The sequence below is a fragment of the Hyla sarda genome, chromosome 6, assembly GCF_029499605.1.
Source record: "Hyla sarda isolate aHylSar1 chromosome 6, aHylSar1.hap1, whole genome shotgun sequence".
Lineage (NCBI taxonomy): Eukaryota > Metazoa > Chordata > Amphibia > Anura > Hylidae > Hyla > Hyla sarda.
Genome location: NC_079194.1, coordinates 90,933,970 through 90,956,003, shown reverse-complemented (window position 1 = coordinate 90,956,003; position 22,034 = coordinate 90,933,970). Strand labels below are relative to the sequence as shown.

At 41.5% G+C, this 22,034-nt stretch overlaps 1 protein-coding gene across 1 annotated transcript; it reads left to right on the top strand.

The window, feature by feature from the left end:
- Positions 1-1,675: 1,675 nt before the first annotated feature.
- On the top strand, positions 1,676-4,892 carry HESX1 (HESX homeobox 1). Its single transcript, XM_056528274.1, has 4 exons — positions 1,676-1,835; positions 2,154-2,353; positions 3,534-3,635; positions 4,668-4,892. The coding sequence occupies exons 1-4, from the start codon at positions 1,676-1,678 to the stop codon at positions 4,764-4,766; spliced, it is 561 nt and encodes a 186-aa protein (XP_056384249.1). The 3' UTR covers positions 4,767-4,892.
- The last annotated feature ends 17,142 nt before the right edge of the window (positions 4,893-22,034 follow it).

Here is a 22,034-nt window from a genome sequence, read left to right as displayed (position 1 = left end):
ACATTTGGCATGGTCCCTTCAGACAGATTAGTGGTGGGGGTGTTCCCCACAATCTAATATTAATCAATGGGATAAACCATTCATTAAGTTTTAAAGGCTGGATAACCCCTTTAACCAAGACAAATGGATATTAAAAGCTTTATTTTAAAGGGATTTACAGTGAGACAAGTGAATTTCAGATTTTTTTTTACTGTGCCCATGTAGGGAAATAAACATGTTTAAAAACACTTAGAGGTGTACCCCATGACCTTTTTATGTCTTATACTCTGCACAGGCCATTAATATCTGAATGATAGGGGTGTAGATTAGCTGTTTGCCAGAGAAATACTTTACACAGCCTTCTACTTAGAATGCTTGGTGGAAGGGGTTTTCTTATATAGGTGAGTTACACAGGATAGAAGATAACGTGCGGATCTGTGGGGGTTCCACTCTGTTCTGAGATTGGTGGGGGGGATCCCAGTAGTCGGACCCTCAGTAATCCTGTGGATGAGGATAACTTGCCCAACTGAGAAAACCCCACCACGGCATGATTCACTGATATGGTCTCCTGATATCATTACCAGCCGGTCCACATTAGCTAAAGCAGTCCTTGTTAAGACTGCATACAAAATCCATCCAAATAAATGATGGAATTTTTTTCAAGGAGCGCTAAAGGGGTTTAAAAGGATCTGCCTTACAGACCTCATCCTCAGATTGATATGTCCAAAATCAGTATAACCTTGAATATAATAAAATTTGTCACGTCATAAAATACAATAAAACCTTACATTTGAGGAGAGGAGGAGGGGGGGGGGGGAGGGGGTCCTTCTACAAGAACCTGTAAATCATCCCAAGTAAAGACATGATCGGAACTAATATTCACAGCCTATACAGAATAAGTGAGCACTAATTGGTTAACATCCAATCCACCTGAATTAAAAGTAGTAATTGGTAAATAAACGACCGTATTATTATTTAAAATACAGGGTGCCACCGCCCCACTGTGCTAATCCAGGCCCTTAAAAAACAATTACACTGATTTCAACAACGTTGCCAGCATGGAGTAATGTGCCTTGTGCCAAAAGCTATTGTTCCCTAACAGACCACATTAACCACTAAATAATCACATGAAATAAATGCTGCATTTTCAGCAGGATTAGTCTAATAGCATAAAGAGCTTTCTTTATTTATTTTATTTCCTTGGAAAAAAAAAACCCCTGCTAAATAAGATTACGTATTACTTGAGCAGTTTTTGACAATACTGTTTGGTTTCAATGAGAGGTGCGCGTGAAATTGAAAATTTAAGGAAAAGAAAGAATTTTATACGTTAATGGTTTTAAAGAAAAGAGAAGTTAAGAAGTCTGCTCATGAGCGAGAGAAAGTAGAGATCTTCTGGCTGGGAAAGATAACGCTGTCCCTCTAGGTGGCCCCCCCTAGTGTCCCCATTAGCTGCTAATTACTTGCCAAACAAATAAACAATTAACTCCTCTTGCCTCTTGGTGGGAGAGTCTTCATTGAGATGCTAAGACTTCCTAATGAAAGATTTTAATTAATGAGGTTGTAAATCCAGCCCCCTTGTTAACACGGCTATAAGGAGGGCCACAAGACTCAACCACTAACATTCGGGTGTTGTTGGATCTGCATGAAGACCAAAATCATGACAACTGTATCTTTGTTGTGCGACAGAAGCCCAAGGATGGCGGCAGAGCTCCAGATAGTGTCTCGTCTTGCAGACAACAAACCCACCACCTGTTCATTTTCCATTGAAAGTATCCTTGGATTGGACAAGAAAAGGGACCTAAACTCAGCTGCCATAAGACACTACAGGCCCTGGATGGATAACTACTACAGCAGAGGTGGGTCCACCTACAGGCATTGAGCTTCCTATCGGTATACCGATGTATATTATATACCTTTGGAACTGTATAATCCTATGACACTGTGGTGTCTTCATCCGACTAATGCTATGTCCATTCAGTGCTATATCTCATTGCTGTCCATGTTATCAGGTGTGACATCAGTTGTGGTGTAAACAGTCTTAGGTGTGTGCCCACTGGCTGTATGGACTGTGACAGCACACTTCCAAAATCAATCAATTTGAGGGAAAGGAATTTAGAAGTGTGTCTATGTAAAACCCTATCTAATGAAAATGTGACCTGTGTGCTTTATTTTAGAGGTGGGTACACAATGCTGGAGACTACCTATCATCAGCTATGAGATACCTCTACAACTGCACCCAGCAAAATATGCTATAGAAAAGGAAGGGGATGTCCAGTATGAAAAGTGCTGCCCAACAAGAGAACGACTGACGTATAAGAGAGAATTGAGCTGGTATCGGGGAAGGAGACCTAGAACTGCATTCACTAGAAGCCAAGTAAGTATCTATCTATCTAGGCAAAAACAAAGTGGTTGCGGCACTCCAGATTATTTTATATACAGGATTTATGTGGGTTTTTTTCATGTAATTTTGGTGCAATACTTACGCGCAGTGTCTTTTTTACGCCAAAGTTTGGCGCACTTTCTCCACTGTCATTTTTACAACTCTCTCAAAATCACACGGTCCTGTGTGGGATTTTAACTTTAGTCAGTAATTCATCACTTGCGCCAATCAATCTTTGTTGCAATTTTGGCGCAAATACGTTTTTTTGGGCGCAAATCCTCTCCAAGAAATTTTGCACATGGAAAACACACTTACCAATGTCAGAAAATGTAAAGGCGTCAAAATACATTAAAAAATTTTTTTGGGTGAAAGCAGCGACGCCTCCAGGGCTGCTCAATACTATCCTGCGACATAGTTGTCTCTGAGGAACCTTCACCCTCCGTTGAGCCAGCATTGGACATGGCCACACAGGTTCAGGAAAGGTAAGCACTAAAGCAGTGGTCTCCAACCTGCAGACCTCCAGATGTTGCAAAACTACAACTCCCAGCATGCCCGGACAGCCAACGGCTGTCCGGGCATGCTGGGAATTGTAGTTTTGCAACATCTGGAGGTCTGCAGGTTGAAGACCCCTGCACTAAAGTAAAAAAAATTAAAAAAAAGCTACCCAAGTTGAAAATAAAATCCATTTCACATGGTGGCTATAAACCCCACAAAAGAAAAGAACTCACGTCACTTGCTGATATACTGCAGGAGGGACTCCGAAATGGCTGCTCTACAGGGTAAAATACGCGTCCTCTGTGGGGGTAAGTTCTGTGTAAAAGGCGCCGTGAACAGCTGATTTCTACATTTCAGCCAAAATTACTAACAACGTGCACCAAATGATAAATCTGGTGCATGTCCACGAAAACGAAAGTGAAAAAAAAAGGGTAAAAAGAAACTTTCAACAGGCAAAATTGATAAATAACCCCCTATGGGTGGAATTTATCATGCCTTGTACCAGCGAAGAGTGCCAAAATTGATAAATACCCCCCATTGATCATGAAAGTGAAATAAATAAATATATAAATCCAATAGAGTGTCACAACAATATTAATCTATCTATCTATCTTTTTACTTTGTATTCTTTTTCTTTGTGTCTAAACACGCAATTAATCTTATTATATTTCACTTTCAGATTGAAGTTTTGGAGAACGTTTTCCAAGTCAATTCATACCCGGGAATAGACGTCAGAGAGGAACTTGCTAATCAATTGTCTTTAGATGAGGATAGAATTCAGGTAAGGACATTACCATATTATGAGGTCTCTTCGCATTTTGGATTGATATTTCATACATCATGTATCCCCCTTCACTAGAAGTTTTTTTTTATTATTTTTTTTTATTTTTTGCTTATAGATAACACTTATTAGCAAATAAAAGTCACTTTTTGCTAAAACAATAAAGCCTCTAGAAATGTGTTCCCAAATTAGGGAATTGTGCCTATCATTTTCTCATTTTACTTGATATTCATTACACATTTAGTCAAATTGATCATCATGGGTGATGCCTTTTAACTCACATTTTGGCACTTTAAAAAAATAAATAAATATATATATAATTGATGTTTGGAACTTTTCAAGCTATTTTGCATAAGTGTTAAAAATCCTTACGTGTAAATACAGCCTTAAGTTGTCTATATACTTCTGCTTGGTACGTTTGATCATTATGGGAGAGGGAGATAAATTAGTACCAGACTCTTTTGATGCCAGGGTATCTCCCAGCAGAACAAAGCATCGGGCATGTTGATATCTAACATGCTCATCCCTCATTTCCCCAACATCTGCCATAGAAGATTAGTTGGGATTAGAGATGAGCGAACTTACAGTAAATTCGATTAGTCACGAACTTCTCGGCTCGGCAGTTGATGACTTATCCTGCGTAAATTAGTTCAGCCTTCAGGTGCTCCGGTGGGCTGGAAAAGGTGGATACAGTCCTAGGAAAGACTCTCCTAGGACTGTATCCACCTTTTCCAGCCCATCGGAGCACCGGAAAGCTGAACTAATTTATGCAGGAAAAGTCATCAACTGCCGAGCCGAGAAGTTCGTGACGCATCGAATTTACTGTAAGTTCGCTCATCTCTAGTTGGGATGCCACTAGCTTTCCCAGGACTGCTCATACCATCTATTTAAATAATAAATCCAAAGGCAATTAAATAAATAAATAAATAAGGTGCCCGTTTATATGATTTTCCATTATGGTTTGATCATTAGCAAACAGCAAACTACATTCCATCTCGTACCAATAAAATCCAACCGTTTCTTTCATTTCAGATCTGGTTTCAAAACCGCCGCGCCAAGCTGAAGAGATGCCATCGGGAGTCCCAGTTCCTCATTGTGAAAGATTCACTAACTCCACAAGTCCAAGAATAATGAGCTCTCCACGACATATTACTGTAACATTACTGTAAAATATATCCAATATATCCCTCCAAACAAAGGTGTAATGTCTCTGTTTAACCATTGGACCCATAGAGGTTTGGAGCGAAATGATATTGTGAACTGATTTAGTGACCCAACCTATTCTGTTCTGTCCAGAAATACTGCATTGGTTGTGAGGTGGGTTTGATACTTGTAATTGTAAATATTTTGTACTATATTTCTGTCCATGCACTTTTTGTAAATATACATTTTTAATACATTTTAATAAATATTTTTGTACCTGATTATTATAGTTGTTGGCGTTTATGCTATTTAGTTGAGCGTATGTTCTAGGTGTATTTCTTGATGCAAAGGTACTAGAGATGAGCGAACTTACAATAAATTCGATTCGTCACGAACTTCTCGGCTCGGCGGTTGCTGACTTATCCTGCATAAATTAGTTCAGCTTTCAGGTGCTCCGGTGGGCTGGAAAAGGTGGATACAGTCCTTGGAGAATCTTTCCTAGGACTGTATCCACCTTTTCCAGCCCACCGGAGCACCCGAAAGCTGAACTAAAAGGTACAGTATACTTGTTCGTATCAGAAGAATATAAGATTGAATACTGTAAAGTAATTAAGTAATCTGGTTTCACAAGAAGGGGTTGTGATGGAAAAATGTCAGCTATATCATGACAAGCCAACTAGTTTAGGCAGAAGTACATACAGATGACTATTTTTTGAATCCCTTAAATTTTCTTAACACATAAATAATCCTAACAAAATAAAAACGATATAACAAGTACTCCAAATATTATAATAAATCACTTATTAGTTATTACAATCACCTCAATCCAGCTATTACAGCTGTGCTCCGACTATTAACATTTTGGGGTATTGGGTGCTTTCCTACTACCCATGGCTCAACTTCATCATCAAAGGATTTTTTCAGGACTAACACATTGATAGCCGGTCCTTGAAAAGCCCCAATATTACACCCCACCAATCATCAGAAAGAAGGTGCACCAAGGACCCCTAAATATTTACCTAGGCACAGTGGCTTATCAGTACGTGTGTTTGTGCCTTGTACTGCCAGGTATCCACTGGAGAGACTTGGATCCAATTGCTCTGCTGATTAGTATAAGTCCCAGGGGCCAGGCCATTAAAGTAGTGTTCCCATCTGGCTCCCCGACCCCTCTGGTCTCCATGTGGCTACTGGAGGTGGTTGGCAAAATTATATTTTGATATCTACCGTATTTTTCGTCCTATAGGACGCACCGGCGTATAAGACACACCCAATTTTTAGGGGCAAAATCAAAAAAAATAAAGATTTTGAACCCAATAGTGGTCTTCAACCTGCGGACCTCCAGATGTTGCAAAACTACAACTCCCAGCATGCCCGGACAGCCGCTGGCTGTCCGGGCATGCTGGGAGTTGTAGTTTTGCAACATCTGGAGGTCCAGAGATTGAAGACCACTGCATAGGAGGTAATACTCACGTGTCCCCGCCGCTCCGGACACGTCACCGCTGCCTTGGATGTCGCTCCATCGCTGTCGCCGTGTCCCCGTCGCTCCGGAACGTCTCTGCTGCCGGCTGGGTATCCTCGCTCTCCGTCGCCGCGATCACGTCGTTACGCACGCCGACGCATGTACGCGACGACGTGATGACGAGGAAGGAGCGCGCCGGCCATACAGGGGATCCCTGAACGGAGAAGACACCGAGGAGGTAGGTAAGGTCCCTCCCGGTGTCCTGTAAGCACTAACCCGGCTATTCAGTCGGGCTGTTCGGGACCGCCGCGGTGAAATTGCGGTAGTCCCGAACAGCCCGATTGAACAGCCGGGTTAGTGTCACTTTCCCTTCAGACGCGGCGGTCAGCTTTGATCGCCGCGTCTGAAGGGTTAATACAGGGCATCACCACGATCGGTGATGTCCTGTATTAGCCGCGGGTCCCGGCCGTTGATGGCCACAGGGTCAGCCGGGATAGGGGTGTATTCACCGTATAAGACGCACCGACTTTTTCCCCCCAGTTTTGGGGAAGAAAAAGTGCGTCTTATACGGTGAAAAATACGGTATGTTCCCTGTATTCTTATATATCTATACATTGTCTAACTAAAGATGGCATTGGCTGGTTTTTATTCCTAGCTTCAATTCACTTTCATCTCAGTTCTGTCCAGCGCCCAGTGATGCTTGAAAGTATGCAAACTGACCTTGGGTAGTAGAATAAGGAGATGTACCTACTTTTATTAGTTTTAAGTTCCTATTTTCTCACTGTGTAGTTATAAATCACAATATGGCGCTTGCTTCTTGTAACACGCCCTATTAAAATCGAAACTAGCTAATGACCTTGAAGGTCTTGGTTTGCTGAGCAGACAATAAAGTTCTTGACCAATGAGCTGACAGCATTACCCACTTATCAGTTATGATGTAACTGCTTACTTGTTGAATGCCTTAGCTCGGGGGATTCTTTCCTTGACTTTCTCTATGTAAGGATCACCCATACATTGATGTATGTAATAAACCTATTACCTTGACGATATCGGGAGATGACTGATCTCTGGAGAAGAGTTTTCCTGACAGTAGGACCTATAAAATGTGGGACCTGTAGCTAGGGGACATTTATGACATATCCTGTGGAGATGACATTAATGTCCATGACAGGAATACCCCTTTAATGTATCCTGGGAAACCACTTTAAAGGGGTACTCCGCCCCTAGACATCTTATCCCCTATCCCGCAGCTGCTGGGGAGCTCTGGGATCGCCGCTGCGGCACCCCGCTCTCGTTACAGCACAGAGCGAGTTCGCTCTGTGCGTAATGACGGGTGATACGGGGGACGGAACAGCGTGATGTCATGGCTCCACCCCTCGTGACATCCCGTCCCCTTAATGCAAGTCTATGGGAGGGGGCGTGATGACCGCCATGCCCCCTCCCATAGACTTGTATTGAAAGGGGCGGGCCGTGATGTCACGAGGGGTGGAGCCGTGACGTAACGATGCTCCGGCCCCTGTACTGCCTGTCATTACGTGCAGAGCGAACTCGTTCTGTGCTGTAATGAGAACGGGGTGCCGCAGCGGGGATCCCAGGGCTCTCCAGCAGCGGGACCGCGGCGATCTGACATCTTATCCCCTATCCTTTGGATAGGGGATAAGATGTCTAGGGGCGGAGTACCCCTTTAAGGGTGGGGTCACACAAGCCGTATTTCGCTGCATATTTGCTGTTGCGTATTTTCCTACCCATTGAAGTCGATGGGTAGCAAAATCAGCTGCTTATTTTGCTACCCATTAACTTTAATGGGCAGGCAAATATGCAGCAAAATATGCCATGTGTGATCCTACCATAAGGGAGATGGAAGTTTGGAGCTAATGAGTGCACATAAGCTCGTACCAAAGATGAGAAAAGGAGGCATAATTATATGCTGGGAAAATGTTCATGGAGCTAGAGTGCCTCCATAACTGAGCCAGTCGCACTTATAACATCATAACATAGCCAACCTAAAAACAATCGAACAGGAAAGAAGACATTGGAATAAGAAGAGCATCCTGGGTGCAGCATACATATCCCCTAGAAATGTGGCGCTCAATGCCTAAAGTATATGTACCATCTGGTTGGAACATACTAATTTAGGCTATGTTCACATCAGTGTTCAGAGCTCTGTTATGGAGCTCCATTCGCTGATTCTGCCTAAATGACCAGCAGAGAGAAAAACCTGCAGAACATGGAGAATAACGAGCAACTAACAGAAACCTTGATGGACCCCATTCAAAGATGCCGGGTTCCCTTGATGTCAGTTATGACACCCTTCGTCCCAGCACCGATACGCAGCTTTTTAAGTTGTTGTACCACAGCTCCACAAACCTGATGTGAGCCCAGACTAAAATTTAGAAGGGGTTAATCAGGTTTTCCAAAAATTTGACATTGACTTAAAGGGGTATTCCAGGCAAAAACTTTTTTTTTATATATCAACTGGCTCCAGAAAGTTAAACAGATTTGTAAATTACTTCTATTAAAAAAATCTTAATCCTTTCAGTACTTATGAGCTTCTGAAGTTAAGATTGTTCTTTTCTGTCTAAATCCTCTCTGATGACACCTGTCTCGGGAAACGCCCAATTTAGGAGCAAATCCCCATAGCAAACCTCTTCTAAACTGGGCGGTTCCTGAGACAGGAGTCATCAGAGAGGATTAAGACAGAAAAGAACAACTTTAACTTCAGAAGCTCATAAGTATGAAAGGATTAAGATTTTTTTAATAGAAGTAATATACAAATCTGTTTAACTTTCTGGAGCCAGTTCATATATATATAAAAAAAAGTTTTTGCCTGGAATACCCCTTTAAATGGGAAAGTAATCCGTGCAACATAAAGCAAAAAAAAATATATATATATGGTTAATATATAAAAGTTTGCTTTTCCACATGTCTCTATGTATTTGTGAGTTGTATGTTATTCCATTGTCCCATCCTGCACACGCACAGGCATCCCATAGTGTACAATTCACACCATAGTGTACAATTCACACCATAGTGTACAATTCACACCTCCCCCTGCTGCCTCCATGTCTTTTGAGTGGTGGCGTATTCTATGTGATATAGCAAAATGCTGTCCAGAGCTCTGACAGTACAGTGGAGACTCATATTTACAATATAAAGGTTCTTGTACAGCACATACACATACAAATGTACAGCCAGTTGTGCCATCTGTGAAGTGTTGTCCAGGATGGTAAGTCAAATAATTTATTAGTTTGGAATAGGGCTGGGCGGTGTACCGGTTCATACCGAATACCAACATTTTTGTGCTGCACAATATGAATTTTAACCCATACCGCAATACCGGTTTGGCCCCTCCCCCTCGGGAATGAATGAATCAGCCCAGCGCTGTGTTGTCCCCACATTGGGGAACTAATCCTATGTGACCTGTGAGCGCTGTTCTGCCCCCCAATTAATTATTAGCCCAGCGCTGTCCCCATCAGGGTACTACTCACATGTCACCCGCATGCGCTGCCCTCCTCGTCCTGTTCGTTGCGGCCGCTGGCGCTGACACTGTATACCAGTGGTCTCCAACCTGCGGACCTCCAGATGTTGCAAAACTACAACTCCCAGCATGCCCGGACAGCCGTTGGCTGTCCGGGCATGCTAGGAGTTGTAGTTTTGCAATGTCTGGAGGTCCGCAGGTTGAAGACCACTGCTCCCTACTGTGCGGTATCACTATACCCGGACTGCAAAAAATAAACAAAATAAACTTTAACTCACCTCCCGTTAGTCCGGTACCGGCCTCACTTGTTTCCTGGGGACGGGAACGTCGGACAGCCGTCAGCCTATCACCGGCCGCAGCGATGTTCTGCCTCGGCCGGTGATAGGTTGAGCGCACTGTAATGTAAGAAGCCGGCTTCTTACATGACAGTGGGCTCAGCCTATCACCGGCTGAAGCAGAACATCGCTGCGGCCTTGAGATAGGCTGACGGCTGTCCGACGTTCCCGTCCCCAGCGTAAGGCCGACGTAGGTGCGTTAAAGTTTATTTTGTTTAACTTTTGCAGCCAGGGCATAGGGATACCGCACAGTATAGAGTGCGAGCGCCGGCGGCAACAACTAACAGGAGGACGAGGAGAGCAGCGCTTGTGATACGTGAGTATTTACCCTGATGGGGATGTGGGCTGATAATTAATATGGGGGGGTGCTGGGCCAGGGGCATCGGGGGGGGGGGGGGGATGTTTAAGAAATACCATTATATACCGTGGGACCGCCAAAAGTTTAAAAAAAATACCGTGACACACACATTTGGTCATACCGCCCAGCCCTAGTTTGGAATGATTAAACTTTCTGTACTGAAAATCATTAAAATCCTTTCACAAATTCTGTATGAGGTGTGTCACAATGGCCTCACTCCTCGGTGATCCGATCCCCTCTGCCTTAACATCATATTTGTTCTCAGAAATGTCAATGACAATTCTGGAACATTGTCCAATTAGTTGTGTAAACATCCTCAGGGCAAGATGCCAATGGCTCATTACGGCAAAGGTCCGCAAGACTCATTGCTGGGGAGCAGAGATAAACATGGTTGTTGTGTTCTTGCTACTTTGTCAATTCCCAATTTTTCCCAAATCCTGTTTTCTTGCTAATAGGTTTCAGCATTGACAGAACGGGTTGTGTTGTTGTCGTCTATATGATGATTAGTTTGAGGAGCTCCTAGTGCCGATGACAGGGGCATTAGTATGTGCTTCTGTTATTATGTTAATTTATTCAGGGAATGTTACAGTTCATTCTAAAAGAGAATATACCCTAAATTTCTTACACCAATTCCTTCATCATAAGTTTATCTGACCTTAATTCCGTAAAATATACAGATCCCTGAACTATTCCTAATCTTCAAAACCTCAAAACTTTAGAGAAGAGCATAAATTAATAAGGCATTCTTTTAGGCCGGGTTCACTTTTTTTTTATTTTATATGTGCATTTTGGGCGTAATTGGCAAAAAAATTAAGTAAAAAAAAAGTTGCAGCCAAAAATGCGCATGTAAACTTAAAGGGGTACTCCGGTGAAATTTAAAAAAAAAATATTTTAATTAAAAATCTTAACCTTTCCAGTACTTATCAGCTGCTGTATACTACAGAGGAAGTTCTTTTCTTTTTAAGTTTCTTTTCTGTCTGACCACAATGCTCTCTGCTGACACCTCTGTCCAGATCAGGAACTTTCCAGAGCAGGATAGGTTTGCTATGGGGATTTGCTCCTGCTCTGGACAGTTCCTGAGACAGACAGAGGTGTCAACAGAGAGCACTGTGGTCAGACAGAAAATTCATTTTAAAAGAAAAGAACTTCCTGTGTAGCATACAGCAGCTGATAAGTACTGGGAGGATTAAGATTTTTAAATAGAATTCAAATCTGTTTAACATTCTGGCAACAGTTGATTTAAAAAAAAAAAAAAATGTTTTTTTTTGTTTTAAAGTACCTTTTAAATAGAATTTCACAACATGTGACCCCAGACTAAGAAACTTCTCCATACACTTTTGTATATTCACTCCATAATTGGTAGAATTCCTCCCATTTGCATTGTTTGTATTTTATCTTTAGATCTGACCTGACTGGGTAGAGAAGAACTAATAATAAGAGGATCATAACAGATCATAAAAGGAGCAAAAGCTGGACTTGTCTTCCATAACTACAATAAGTTTCTGGACCCTGATGCAAAAAAAGTCCCAGTAAAATGTACTCTATATTATACCAATGCTTTCATATCTGGTTAAAAGGAATTTTGGCATCCTCAGGCCCAGGCGTCCCTGCTACCTCTGAACCATTTAAAGGGGTACTCCAGGCCTAAGACATCTTATCCCCTATCCAAAGGATATGGGATAAGATGCCTGATCACGGGGGTCCCGCTACTGGGGACCCCCGCAATTTTTCATGCAGCACCCCACTATCATCAACCTCCGGTGCGAACATCACTCCGAGTCTGATGAATCACGATCACGGGGCCGGAGTATCGTGACTCATCAGACCCAGAGTGATGTTCGCTCCGGAGACTGATTATAGCGGGGTGCTGCATGAAAGATTGCAGGGGACCTCAGCGGCGGGACCCCTGCGACCAGGCATCTTATCCCCTATCCTTTGGATAGGGGATAAGATGTCTTAGGACCGGAGTACCCCTTTAAACATATGTCCCTATACAATAAAATACACATTAGAAAAGCCTGGATTGAACGCTGTCAGCTAAAAAAGAAAAGCTAGTTTGGCTGTCAACCATTACATGTTTAACAATGGTCAGGTCAAGTAGAATGGAATCTGATTTGTCTGTAAGCTGGAAAGGTGAATAATTTATTAACAATAATACAGTGAAATTACTTTAACCCTGTTAGGCTATGTTCCCATGGCAGAATTTACAAGCGAAATCCGGAGGAAAATTTCTGCTCAGAAATTCCACTGCAGTCCTATTATTTTCAAGGGAATCCTGCTGCACCATGCATAAGGCGAAATTTCTATGGTGGAAACATGTGCCGCGGAAATTCCAATTCCAGCCTCTGCAGAAAAAAATGGACAATTCTTTCTGCAGAATCCGCTCAGGAATGCATTGCCGTCTATGAAGGCGGTACATTTCCGAGTGATCCTAGAGCTGGCATGTTCTATCATCGCCCGATGTTTGTGGAATGTCTGGCCAGAAATATAATTGTAGCCTTAATATCATTGTAAAAGTACTTACCTAAAGAATCAAGATAACATATGGGTTTAACCCTGTGGAAACATTAGATGTAACTTGAAGCTCTTGGGCCCAGTGAAAAATCTAAAAATTTATGCACCCACACCCACTGTAGTTACGCCTCTGAATTTTTCAGTTTGACATCTGGTAATTTTTATCCCCCCCCCCAAAAAAAAAATTTTTTTTAATAGTGTAATCAATGGGGATCAGACCATCGCTGATCATAAAGTCACTTTATAACATGTAAAAACCAGTATAACAAAATAAGAATTCTCATTGAATCTGTGTTTATTTGAATTGTCCTTCTATATATCACTATGTCCAAACAAGGATGGGAACAAGGTAATCCCAAAAAAAAGTAACAGAAATGTGTCAGCTGTGTCTGGATTAAGCGTTGAACAAACTGCATTCAGTCCTAAATTTTGTTGAATACTGAAGACACAATGTAATTTTGTGTCTACTGTGTGAGGGATCCACTGTCCTGATTCCCCCATTTTCAGGTAATTCCCTGCCTATTGTTCACCTTAATGCTGGGAAAAAACTTCTACAATGGTGGAGGATCTGACTAATCCAGTCGGAGAAAATCTGCTTGAGTATTTGACTATTAACTGGCAACTGCCAAAATCTGGCTAATGCGTCCCACGTAGAGGCAGAATGACAAAGAACCTGATTCAGGAGGGCTGGAAATACAATAGGCCATCTCTGCTGGTTAGATGTCAATTAAGGAGGGAACGCCATCAACATATCAATAATCCCCATGTTATTCAATTGCTTGTTAGTTCATTTGTCCCTATGGAAAGCCAATTCCCCAATGTTTTTTCTTCCTATACATGCATATATATATATATATATATATATATATATATATATATATATATATTAAATCTATCTTTCACTTGTATAAGTTAATAAAGTTGCAGAAAAACACAATATTTTCAATAAAATAGACAATCAAACCGTTGTAATAAATTGGGAGTGATATGATAAATTGTAAGTTCCAAGAATGGTTTGGATTCTTTGGCAGCTTTGGGCTAATGGACTTCTAGTTTTGGAAGAACTGGACTTTCCCAGTTTTTTATGTCATTGAGAGTAGAGAGCGTGAGAGTTTGAGGTTCTGCGAAGTCTTTGTGTTGGAGGCTTCACCCATGTGTGTATGAGACTTGAAGTGAAAGGGAATCCCTGTGTATTTTTATTCACAATAGTAAGTTTGTGTTTGGTAATGTCCAATGAGAGGTCATGTGCTCTTTCCATGGGGCAAATAATAAGCAGGTCAACCTCCATCAAGCTTATGCCCCCTGTAGTCATCTCATGGTATTACAGACAATTTAATTTCCAATCACTGATATCAGAATTCTTATTTTTTTAAAATCATTCACTTGGTGCGTAACAACGTGTACAGTCGGCAGCCTGCTGGCATAGGCCCTATAAGTAATGGAACAGTAGGGGGTAGATTTACTGAAGACTAAGCATTTTAGACACCAGTGTTTAGCTAAAGTGTTCTGGAGTAAGTAGTAGGCCTCTTTAAAAATGTGTTGCATCTGTAGCTGACTGTGTATCTCAGATTAAAAATTGCCCCAGCTATGAACTGACCTAGAGTTCCGCTACAATTTATGCCAATTTGTGGTGTAAGTACCATGTTTTTTTGACCTGAAGAAGCGAGTTTAATCTTACGAAAAGCATATATGCAATAAATATTAACCCTATCATTTCAAAAGATAGTCCGCTAGTCATTTTCCTTTATGCCCCTTTGGCTCCTCCACATACATCTCCTTTTCAGAAGGATCATTTGGATTCTCTACCTTTGCCTGCGGTTTTCCCTGCTTGGAATTTGGCTATAGATGCGGGCTGCGACGAGGTTTAACTACGTGCCATTGACAGCATTGTGCCTGCAGCACTACACCACCAAGTGAGCATACACCTATTTTGGTTTCTGCACAATATACAGTCATGGCCATAAATGTTGGCACCCCTGACATTTTTCAAGAAAATGAAGTATTTCTCACAGAAAAGGATTGCAGTAACACATGTTTTGTTATACACATGTTTACTTCAGAACTCTCCAGCGCTTTGTTGCCATCCATTTCTGGGGGCTTTTTGACGTAACTATGGGGTCATTGTCCTGCTGGAAGACCCAAAATCTCGGACACAAACCCAGCTTTCTGACACTGGGCTGTACAGCGTAACCCAAAATCCATTGGTAATCCTCAGATTTCATGATGCCTTGCACACATTCAAGGCACCCAGTGCCAGAGGCAGCAAAACAACCCCAAAACATCATTGAACCTCCACCATATTTCACTGTAGGTACTGCATTCTTTTCTTTGTAGGCCTCATTCATTTTTCAGTAAACAGTAGAATGATGTGCTTTACTAAAAAGCTCTATCTTGGTCTCCTCTGTCCACAAGACATTTTCCCAGAAGGATTTTGGCTTACTCAAGTTCATTTTGACAAAATGTAGTCTTGCTTTTTTATGTCTCTGTGTCAGCAGTGGGATCCTCCTGGGTCTCCTGCCATAGCGTTTCCTTTCATTTAAATGCCAACAGATAGTTCGAGCTGACACTGATGCTCCCGGAGCCTGCAGGACAGCTTGAATATGTTTGGAACTTGTTTGGGGCTGCTTATCCACCATCCGGACTATCCTGCGTTGACACTATTCATCAATATTTCTCTTTCATCCACGCCCAGGGAGATTAGCTACAGTGCCATGGGTTGCAAACTTCTTGATAATGTTGCGCAGTGTGGACAAAGGAAAATCTAGATCTCTGGAGATGGACTTGTAACCTTGAGATTGTTGATATTTTTCCACAATTTTGGTTCTCAAGTCCTCAGACTGTTCTCTTGTCCTCTTTCTGTTGTCCATGCTTAGTGTGGCACACACAGACACACAATGCAAAGACTAAGTGAACTTCTCTCCTTTTTATCTGGTTTCAGGTGTGATTTTTATATTGCCCATACCTGTTACTTGCCCCAGGTGAGTTCAAAGGAGCATCACATGCTTGAAACAATCTTATTTTTCCACAATTCTGAAAGGGTGCCAATAATTTTCTCCAGCCCATTTTTGGAGTTTGGTGGGACATTATGTCCAATTTGCTTTTTTTCTTCCTTTTTGGTTTAGTTTCAATACACACAAAGGGAATAAACATGTGTATAGCAAAACATGTGTTACTGCAATCCATTCTGTGAAAAATACTTCATTTTCTTGAAAAATTTCAGGGGTGCCAACATTTACGGCCATGACTGTATCTGGTGACGATAACAGCACTTAGATAACGCCAACTTTTGTGTTTTTATTTTTTGAATATATATTTTTCCAATTTGTGGTGTACATTTTACTAAATTTGTTAGCCTGCAGAAAGTACATCCTGTGCACCATTTTCTACTAAGCCTATGCCCACTTTGAAAATGTTTTGAATGGCACAGAAATAAAAAAAAATCACACAATTTCTGCAAACAATGGGGCTTGTGTAACGATTTTAAATAAATTTTTTACACCAGAAAACTTGGCGTACATAGTTTAGCAAATTCCCCCCTATGTATCTGTTGTATGTTATATTGTATAGTAGGAGATTTATCAACAAACGTTTTCTAAGGATTTATTGATTAATACATTACTAGACTGTGATTTTACCAAACTGAATTGTTATAGTTATGTAATTATATATTTATGACGTGACTTTCTACACAAGAATGTCATGGGTAAATAAAGAATGAACACGGCTTATGTCTCAAGTTTGCTAATCTCCCTCTATTACCTGGAGTCTCCTGGGTTTGCTAATCTCCCTACTTGATCTTGGTGGATTACTGGAAGCAGACTGGTAGGGTCTGCTAACTCTTAGTTGACTCTATCTTCGTAATGAAGAAGAGTTTGTGCTAACCTCTAGCCCCATGGGTATGCTCCTAGCAGAAGAACTCACTTTGTGGAAAACCCCAGTATAGCTTATTCAAGAATTGACCTCAAATCTGCATAAAGGCTTGTATACACTTATCAGGTATGAAAAAAGCCAGAATGCTCTGTAGAGTGGATCCAGATGTGGTGTCCATTTTTCCCATCAGGCAGGGCATTGGTCTTATGCTCCCACCTTAACATAGCATACAAGGTTCTTTCAGGCAGGATTGATGGCCTTAAAAGATGTTTGTCATAGTTGTTGGATACTTTTGTAGTAAAAATGTTACTAAGGATTCCTATTTAAAACAATGGGATCAGTTATGCTGTCAGTTTCCCAAGAAATTTTAATATCAGAAAGCCAGGTTAACAAATTGGATCATATAAACATAGATTTAAAGGGGTTTTCCGACCAAAGTCATCTTATCCCCCCGCGATCTTCTTGCAGCACCCACATTCTATGCGGGGCTGTCACGCCCCCACCCATAGACATGAATTGAGGGGGCCTGGCATTACGTCACAATCCCAGTCCCAGAAACAAAGAGCTTTCCGAGAGCATAGAATGCGGGTGCTGCTCTTTGGCCGGATAACCCCTTTAAAAGGAAAATGGGTGTGCACAATATAAGACTTGGACACAGCACTAATCTGGTGTCATCTACTACATAAAACCGGATCATTACCATGACATGAACCAATATTTTAATGTTTGTCTATGGGGGAAAACTTCTTGCTTATGCTAGAATTCCACTGAGATTTTTGCCCTGCGATTTTTTTGGCTTAAAAACACCAGCAAAATCGCCAGAAAAACTGCCACAGTTTTTCCCTGCGTTTTGGCGTTTTTTCTTGCGTTTTTACCTTTGTATGGAATTAGCCTTTTTTGGCCCCTTTGGCGTTTTTTTTTTACAAAATAGTTGGGTGCCAAAAAAAAAAAAAAAAAAAAGAAGAAAAAAAAGGGATGCAGTAAGGATGTAAAAATTTATTTAGCTAAATGTTTATTTTTTATAACAACATTTTAATAATTTTTTTTATAAAGTGTGTGTGTGTTTAACTTTTTTTTCTCTTTTCTTTACATTTTTTTTATGTAGTAGTACTACTCCCAGCATGGAACACACTGTTCCATGATGGGAGTAGTAGTACCTGTACTATAAGACATATCGCTCCGTGTGTCATTCCTGTCACCCGATGCGATTGTCCATTATATAGCAGAGAAGCGGAAATGCTCTATACAGCGCTACAATAGACAGATCGCAGCGAGTGTAACTTCTGACACGTGTTGCAATCTGGCTATTAATGCAGGTACTACAGCTCCCAGCATGGAGTAGAGTATTGGGAGTAGTAGTACTTGTAGTTAAGGAAAGATCACAGCGAGTATCAATACTGACACCCGCTGTGATCCTCCTGTATAATGTATGGATGCAGCGGCCGCTCTCCTATGGTCCCCTGCACTGCTGTATATATACACATATTCCTAGAGCTGTGATAGGCTGGAACCATCTGGCCAATCAAAGCTCTCTGTGGGAAATATGAATATGTGTATATATACGTCAGTGCAGGGGACCATAGAAGAGCGGCCGCCGCATCTATACATTACACAGGAGGATCGCAACAGGCGATCTGTCTATTAGTACAGGTACTACTACTCCCATCATAGAACAGTGTGTTCCATGCTGGGAGTAGTAGTACTACCTAAAAAATGTAAAAAAAAAAAAAAAAGTGAAAAACACACACACACTACATTTTTATTATTGTCAGCTACATTTTTAGTGCTTTACCCACTCACATAAATTGATCCCTGTTTAAAAATGAATAAACATTTCGTAATAAAAAAGATAAATTTTGTTAGATAAAATTTTTCCATCACTACTGTATCTTTTTTATTATTTTTTTTATGGTACCCTATGAAATTTTTATAAAAAAGGTATCTCCATCATTTTTTGGGATAACTAAACTCCAAAAAAGAATAAAAACCGCCTGCAAAAATGCAAAATTTAAAACCACCATGGCGTTTTTCTTGGTGATTTTGCTCTCCCATAGACTTCTATGGGATGAAAACGCCACAATTTCCAGGCAAAAAATGCCAAACTAGGTTTTGTCGAGCGATTTGAAAATCCAGCCTCTGAGCCCGAAATTGCTGAAAAACGCCAAAAGGATTTAAAAAAATGCCAAACTGAAAAATGCCAAGTGAATCCGGCATTTTGCAGTTTACTATTGACTTGCAGCTAACATCTGGACACGACGTTTTTTACAGAAAAAATGCCGTGCGGAAAAATTGGCGTTTTTGAAGGCGTTTTTGCAAAAAAAAACCTCAGTGGAATTCCAGCCTTATAGGTATTGGTGATAGCAAACATTGTATTGTTATGGACCAAGTGTCCAAACATAATAGACTATTGTGTTTTTAAGATTGTTGTCTACATGAATCTGAATACAACCTAGCCGACCACCTCAATGTATACATACAGCTCTAGATTGTGAGCAGATCCTCCAAGAATATGCACAGACCCTATAAATTCAGGGCAGAAAGGCCCCACAAGTTCTATGAGCGGTCATGTTGTTACAGGGTTATTGAGACATTCGGAGCTTCCATGCATAATCCTGCCTGATGAATATGATTTCTTCCTTTATCCTCTACCACTCGCTCCCCTAATTATGTAATAGCTTTGACTAAATCCAGACCATTCATTTATCTTAGATTATAGGCGCTGCAATCTTCTGTCGTACTCAGTAACAGGGAAATGGAGTATTTGGGTAAGGCCAGATGTGGTAGATTTGTGGTTCACATTCTGCACTACAAAACTGCTATTCTAGTAGAATACATAATTGATTTGAAAACACCATCCAAACATATCAGAACTTTTCTTTACTGGAAAACAAGTATGATGTACACTATAAAATCCAAAGCTGCTACATGCAGATTTTGCATTAGAATTGCAGCAGATTCAAAGCGGATTTCCAGACAGATTTATAGATCGATTTCTAAAAAAAATAAACCACATCCAGACGTAGGGGTGAATTAGATGGGCCGGGCCGTCATGTACATAATCTACATAATTTACATATAGCCTATTTATATAGCCTATCACACGACTCAAGCGATGGGCCACACAAACCATCACAGGATCATTTATGGGACCTTCTGCTAGAATCAGCCATCGGCCGCACATCCCCTATTACAGAGGGAGATATGCAGCCAATAGCACGATGAGTTTATAGTGGGTCAAAACAACCCTAAGAGTGAGCGTTTGCTTATTTGACTGATTGCTGCCTTTATTAAAGCTTAACAAGAATTGCTGAGCGGAATTACCAAATTCCGTCGAGATAGCTTCAGAATTTCTGTGTTCTCGGAAATTCAAGCCCCATTGACATCAATGGGATTCCCCCTCACGATATTAGACTGTTCTGTTCTTGGTTTGGTGGAATGCAGAAAGCATCATTTCAACAACAGAATGCCAGCCGCGGAAATTCCGCTATGTGAATGGGACTGTAGAAACCCATCAACGTGCAGCAATAATCACCCTGTGTAATAGGGTTCTTAGTCTTTGAAGTCTCAGCAATCTGTGTTTTTTTTTTTGCCTAAAAAGTATACAGTGACCCCCCGACCTACGATGGCCCTGACATACGATGCTTTTGTATGTCGGGGTCATTGCATAAATGGCTATCCGGCAGCGCAGACTACTTCAGCTGTCACCAGATAGCCGTTTACGGTGCCCCGTGTGGTCCGCTGACGATCACTTACCTTTCCTCGGTGATCCGGTGCGTCCTCTTCAGGATCCCTTCCATCATCGGCGCTCTCCATCATCGTCATCATGTCGCTGCGCTCGCCGTCCTGTCATCCAATAGGAGCGGCGTGCGTAGTGACGTGATGACGGCGATGCAGAGCGAGGATGCTGGGGAAGCAGAGGCCTTGCCGGAGCGTCGGGGACACCCCGAGGACACGGCAACAGCGATGAAAGGCGACATCCAGGGCAGCGGTGACGAGCAGTGACGGTCCGGAGCGGCGGGGACACGTGAGTACCCCGTTCCCTCATTACACTTGCAGTTACTGCAGAGTCCGGCAGCGGGCGTGCAGCGATGTGCGGGAGGAGTGGCCTCCCAGCCATTGGCCAGGGAGCCAATGCGCTCGCTCCCACCTGTCTGATTGACAGGCAGGGAGCGAGTGCAGCCTAACTGAAAAAGGACTGATTGCCGCAACAAAATCAGTCCTTTTTCAGTGGCCGGTTTTTAAATATAAATTAAACCTTTTTAATGAAAAAAATAATAATAAAAGTATATTAGAGATATGTTGTACTACATAAGTACTACAACATATCAAAAAATAAAGTTGGTGACAGTGCCCATTTAAGGGCTTACTGGGACTTGTAGTAGGACTGGACAATTTAATGCAGGCCACCCTGACTTGAAAGTTGCTAACAAGGACTGACTTGACTGATGACTTACAATACTGAGACTGTGGTTACTTGTAGCTGCTTGCAGCTGCAGACTGGAATTGAGGTCTCCTATGACTCCGAACACTCTCTAGGACTCGACTTGACCTCAGCAAAGACTTGTAAGGAAAGAGAGAGAGCTAGCACCACTCAGGGCTTATATGGGGAGACTAGCAGGAAGCCAATAGGTCACCCCTGGGACCACCTGGTCACTGGTACCTCATGGGTAACAATCACATGACAAGTCACATGGTAAACAGTCTTAACCCCTTAAAGAGGCACTGTCATTGTTAAAAACTTTTCGTATATTGCAGAACTCATTATAATATGACATTTCACAATATACACCTGTTAAAAAATGTTTTAATTTTCACCTGAAATTCAAGCTCAAAATAGCTTCTATTTCTATTGTGTATGCAAAACTACAGATAAAGGATGTGTGGACATGCTGGGAGCTGTAGTTTTACAACAGCTGGAGGCAACACTGCTCTAACACAGTTATTTACAAACACTGCAGCTTCAGTTGTTACTAAACTACAACTCCCAGCATGCTGAAATAGTCAAAGCTTTCTCAGACTCCTGAATGACAAAGAAGTTGATCAGACATTCAGGAGTCTGTGAAAGATGAATGACACACATAGTGACAGCTATGCTGATTAGCATCCAGCTTTACTAGGAGAAGATAAAACAGATAGAACATGTATTCATAAAAATGCTCTACTTTTGTCTAAAAAATCCTTGCACTGATTTTATAAAGATCTATTCTCATATTTATACATTTTATCCTGTTATGAATTCACC

What these genes read in the sequence shown, in the direction of transcription:
- HESX1 (XM_056528274.1), top strand. Translation starts at nt 1,676, where the DNA reads ATGGCGGCAGAGCTCCAGATAGTGTCTCGTCTTGCAGACAACAAACCC. An exon ending in GGATAACTACTACAGCAGAG is followed by an intron (nt 1,836 to 2,153) that starts GTGGGTCCACCT and finishes GCTTTATTTTAG; the next exon opens with AGGTGGGTACACAATGCTGG. An exon ending in TAGATGAGGATAGAATTCAG is followed by an intron (nt 3,636 to 4,667) that starts GTAAGGACATTA and finishes CTTTCATTTCAG; the next exon opens with ATCTGGTTTCAAAACCGCCG.